Here is a 3,905-nt window from a genome sequence, read left to right on the forward strand (position 1 = left end):
TCAATCAATCAATCGATGCTAGGCAGTGCTGAGGACTGCTGTGCGCGGCGTATTAACGAGCTACAGAAGATGATAGATGGATGGAAAACTAGATAATTGAGAGGATAGGAGGTGGTCCTTTTATTGACTATCTGCAATGTGAGAGATCATTGTGGGTTGTGGTTTTTGGTTGTGGTTGTGGTTGTGGTTGTATCTTCTTAAGTGATCTCGCTCAAGCGATGGCTAAATAAGGCGCTGGATTAGTCAGGTGCACGTGACCTGCGACAGTAACAGTATTCCTAACAAAATACTAGTCGTTCCGTGGCAATAAATGCTTAAGATATAAATAGGAACGGTATATTTAAAGATGTATATTAAACACGTCGGGAAGGAATCATATTCCAAAAGAACGTGATATTTTTCTAAATATAGCTTTCGTTATAGTCTTAATTATATTAAACATGTTCTTAGAAACGACCCTTGTGTTCTTATTTCTGTTACGCACCAGACGAAGGTCTAATATTTGGCACCATTACTCTAGGAATTTTCGGCAGCTATTGACCAAGTTCGTACGTATATCTTAGACAATATGTCATCCTGGTGTTGCCAATGTGGGAAAGAGGGTAAGTATCACCTTCCAGGGGTGTGCAAGCATTTCTTCTGTCAAGACCATATCCCAGAGAATCCTACAAAGTGTTATGGATGTTGGCATTTCTTTGTCTGTGCTATATGTTTCAGGTGGATAGATCAGTTGTGGACAGGCTATTTTCCCGAGAAGGTCAGCTTACCAGGTGGTAAACTGTGTGCTGGATGTTTCGCCGATCCAAAGCGTGAACCGAAAGTCTTGGATATGTTATACAACAGACTGGGTCAAGAAGGGCAGAGAACGAGTTTGCAAAAAGCGCTGGGTTTGAATCTCAAAAGGCAAATAATTACTCTGGACACTTTCTCTCTATCCCATAACGCAGTTGAAGGAGTGAGAAAACGGTTCGACGGCAAATCCACCAATTCTACTGACGGGTTACGGCTGTGCATAAGAAAGACAACAAAACAAAAAATCCAAGTGCAATCCTTAGCTTCGATTCTTGGAATAGTTTCACGTGCAAGAATCAATGGCCTTCTACTTGATTGTGGAGGTGCAGACATAGATCAAAAACAAGTTTTGCCCATTGTACACCACTTGGTTGTGTGGCTGCAGAAACATGATGAAGAACAACCGATCGAATGGTGTATTATTTCCAATCTTATTCAACCCGACATTGGCTATATCAACAAATCTCTAAATAAACCTCTATGTTGCGTTAAATTCCGTGGAAAGGCTAAGAGCGTCGGGTCGGTTTGGTTTTGTCCTTATTTCATATTGTGGCCGACTTTTCCGTTGATGCAGTCAACCACACAGCCATCAAGGATCCGAGTACCAATAATTGAATCAAAAGACGAAAAAAATCAGAACGAGATGTTAGGAGCGAGAAAGAGAGGGGATATTAAGAGTACATCTGATGGAAATGACATCGGCTCGCAGTTCATGTATCAAAGAACACATACAAAACCAAAGAGTATAGAGGAGGAAAACGATATCAAGATTATACCTGAGAGTACAGAAAACGAATCAGATATCGAAACCGAAAATGAAGCTACGGAAGATGACAGCGAGACTGATGATGGCAATGAAAATACAACTAAGGAAGAAGAATCCAGTCCTATGTCATCAAATGTGAAATATAAGCGAATCAGAGACCGAAACGCCAGTAAGACTTTAGATCAGATTCTAAGGGAAGAATCAAGAAGAAAAAAAGAGAGCAGTGATATCATGTTTGAAAGGGAAGATGACAGCAGTAATCCTGACTCTGAAAATACTGAGAGCGAAAATGAAGAAATGATATCTGAACATAAACTAGATAGTCATTACTTTTCTAAAATGCCGGAAAGAAGTCAGCGTTCGAATGAGCGTAACACGAAAAGGACCGTAAAACTTCGAAAAGGAGCTTTATACAGAGTAAGATTGAAGAACGACGACGACGACGACGACGACGACAACGACGACGAAGACGACGAAGACGACGAAGACGAAAATAGGTCCCAAGAAGCAAGGTCTGAGCCAAAAATTCAAAACAACTTAAATGAGTAAGTCTGTCCCTTTGGTTAGCACGGTTGAGGAACTAAACAGCTGCATTAAGGCGACTGCATAAAGTAAGTCAGTCGTCTACGGATCAAAATGAACCTCAGTCGAAACACCCAAGCACTGTGGACAAAAGATGGCAACCCTCAGCCACCATTGCATTTGCAAATTTATTACCACAAGAGCCGCAACGCACATCAGAGTCGCAGGATGATACACAAATGGCAACGAGCTGTAAGAGATATCAAATACACACGAAGCAAACTCTCTTTAAGACACAGAACAAAGAAACCTCGCGTCACAAAAAAGCGATCCATAGAGAGGTGAGTCACATGAACGTTAATTCCGTGACCAAAAAATTAACAGGAAGCAAGGACATGTTGAAGGATCACGCATACAACAAAAAAATGCGTGAATATAATGATGGATGTGTTACAGATAGCGAGATTGATACCAAAGACGAACCTCAAATCGAACACGAAACTCTACATGATGCAGAAGATCGTCGCAGCAAAGTGAATGTATATAAAGTTCTCGAAAGCAAAGAGGATGGCAGCGATGATAAAGACCCAGTTTCAGGTAGGTCAGAGGGATACAAGAGCAAAAATGACACAGATATTATGCAGAAAAGCATAAAAGCGGAAGCTAAGTCATATAACGAAGCAAAAAGAGCAGAAATTACTAACGCATATGTTCGCTACAAAGGCGCATATGAGGCTGAGGATAACGTAGATTGTGATATAGCATCTGAAACAGCAGGAGATACAGAGATCAGTTATCCTAATTCAAAAAGACTAAAGGAGCCAGAAGTGATCAGTTATCCTAATACCAGTGGACCAGAGGAGCCGGAAACCAATAAACAAGAAGCTGCCAAGGGGATGCAAACTAGAGCTGATGTAATTAAGGAACTGGAAAAGGCATGGTCACAAGAAGCTCAAGAATATAATATTAAAGGAGCAAATTCCACCACAAGGACAGCAGAGAAGCCACCCAAGCTAGAAGAGCAGCTACCTACAGCTAGTACTAGTACTAAGCCTAACGTAGTAACAAGGTCGAGTATTAAAAAGGGTGGAATTACCTGCAATACTATAATAGAGCCTACACAGCTAAGCTCTAACACCACAGCAGAAGATAAAGGAAAAGCTAAACAGGATAATGCTGAAAGCCTACCCTTTATATTCAAGGAAGATACTGCAACCAAAGGTGAAGCAGCCTCAGATATAAGTAAGGAACCAGAAAAGGCATGGTCACAAGAAGCTCAAGATTATAATATTTTGGGAGCAAATTCCACTATAAGGACAGCAGAGAAGTCATCCAAGCTAGAAGAGCAGCTACCTACAGCTAGTACTAGTACTAAGCCTAACATAGTAACAAGATCAAGTATTAAAAAGGACGGAATTACCTTCAATACTATAATAGAGCCTATAGAACCAAGCTCTAACACTATAGCAGAGGATAAAGGAAAAGCTAAAGAGGATAATACTGAAAGCCTACCCTTTATATTCAAGGAAGATACTGCGACTAAAGGGGAAGCAGCATCAGATATAAAACAGACTCAAAAGAGAAATTTGCTTAATAATCTGGATCACTCTATCCAAAAGAGGCTAAGATCATCAGGGTTTGGAGAGGAGACTGACACCAATATCAAAGCTACAATTATGCCTAGAACCCCAGATATTATACAGGATAATCCTAGTAAAGACATTCTTCCAGGTTCTGCTAAAGAGGCAGAGGATCAAAGTAAAGCACAACCTAAAATCAGAAAAGGGTATAATTTAAGGAGCTCAAACAGTTCTGACATATCTAT

General features: G+C 40.5%; 1 protein-coding gene across 1 annotated transcript; it reads left to right on the plus strand.

The window, feature by feature from the left end:
- Positions 1-1,435: 1,435 nt before the first annotated feature.
- Positions 1,436-3,442, plus strand: PV09_09838 (uncharacterized protein; the record flags this gene model as incomplete). The annotated part of the gene is made up of 2 exons (XM_016363986.1): positions 1,436-2,103; positions 2,175-3,442. Coding segments are annotated over 2 exons (1,935 nt in total), but the record flags the coding sequence as incomplete, so codon positions are not given.
- Between the last annotated feature and the right edge of the window lie 463 nt (positions 3,443-3,905).

This window comes from Verruconis gallopava, assembly GCF_000836295.1.
Source record: "Verruconis gallopava strain CBS 43764 unplaced genomic scaffold supercont1.273, whole genome shotgun sequence".
NCBI lineage: Eukaryota > Fungi > Ascomycota > Dothideomycetes > Venturiales > Sympoventuriaceae > Verruconis > Verruconis gallopava.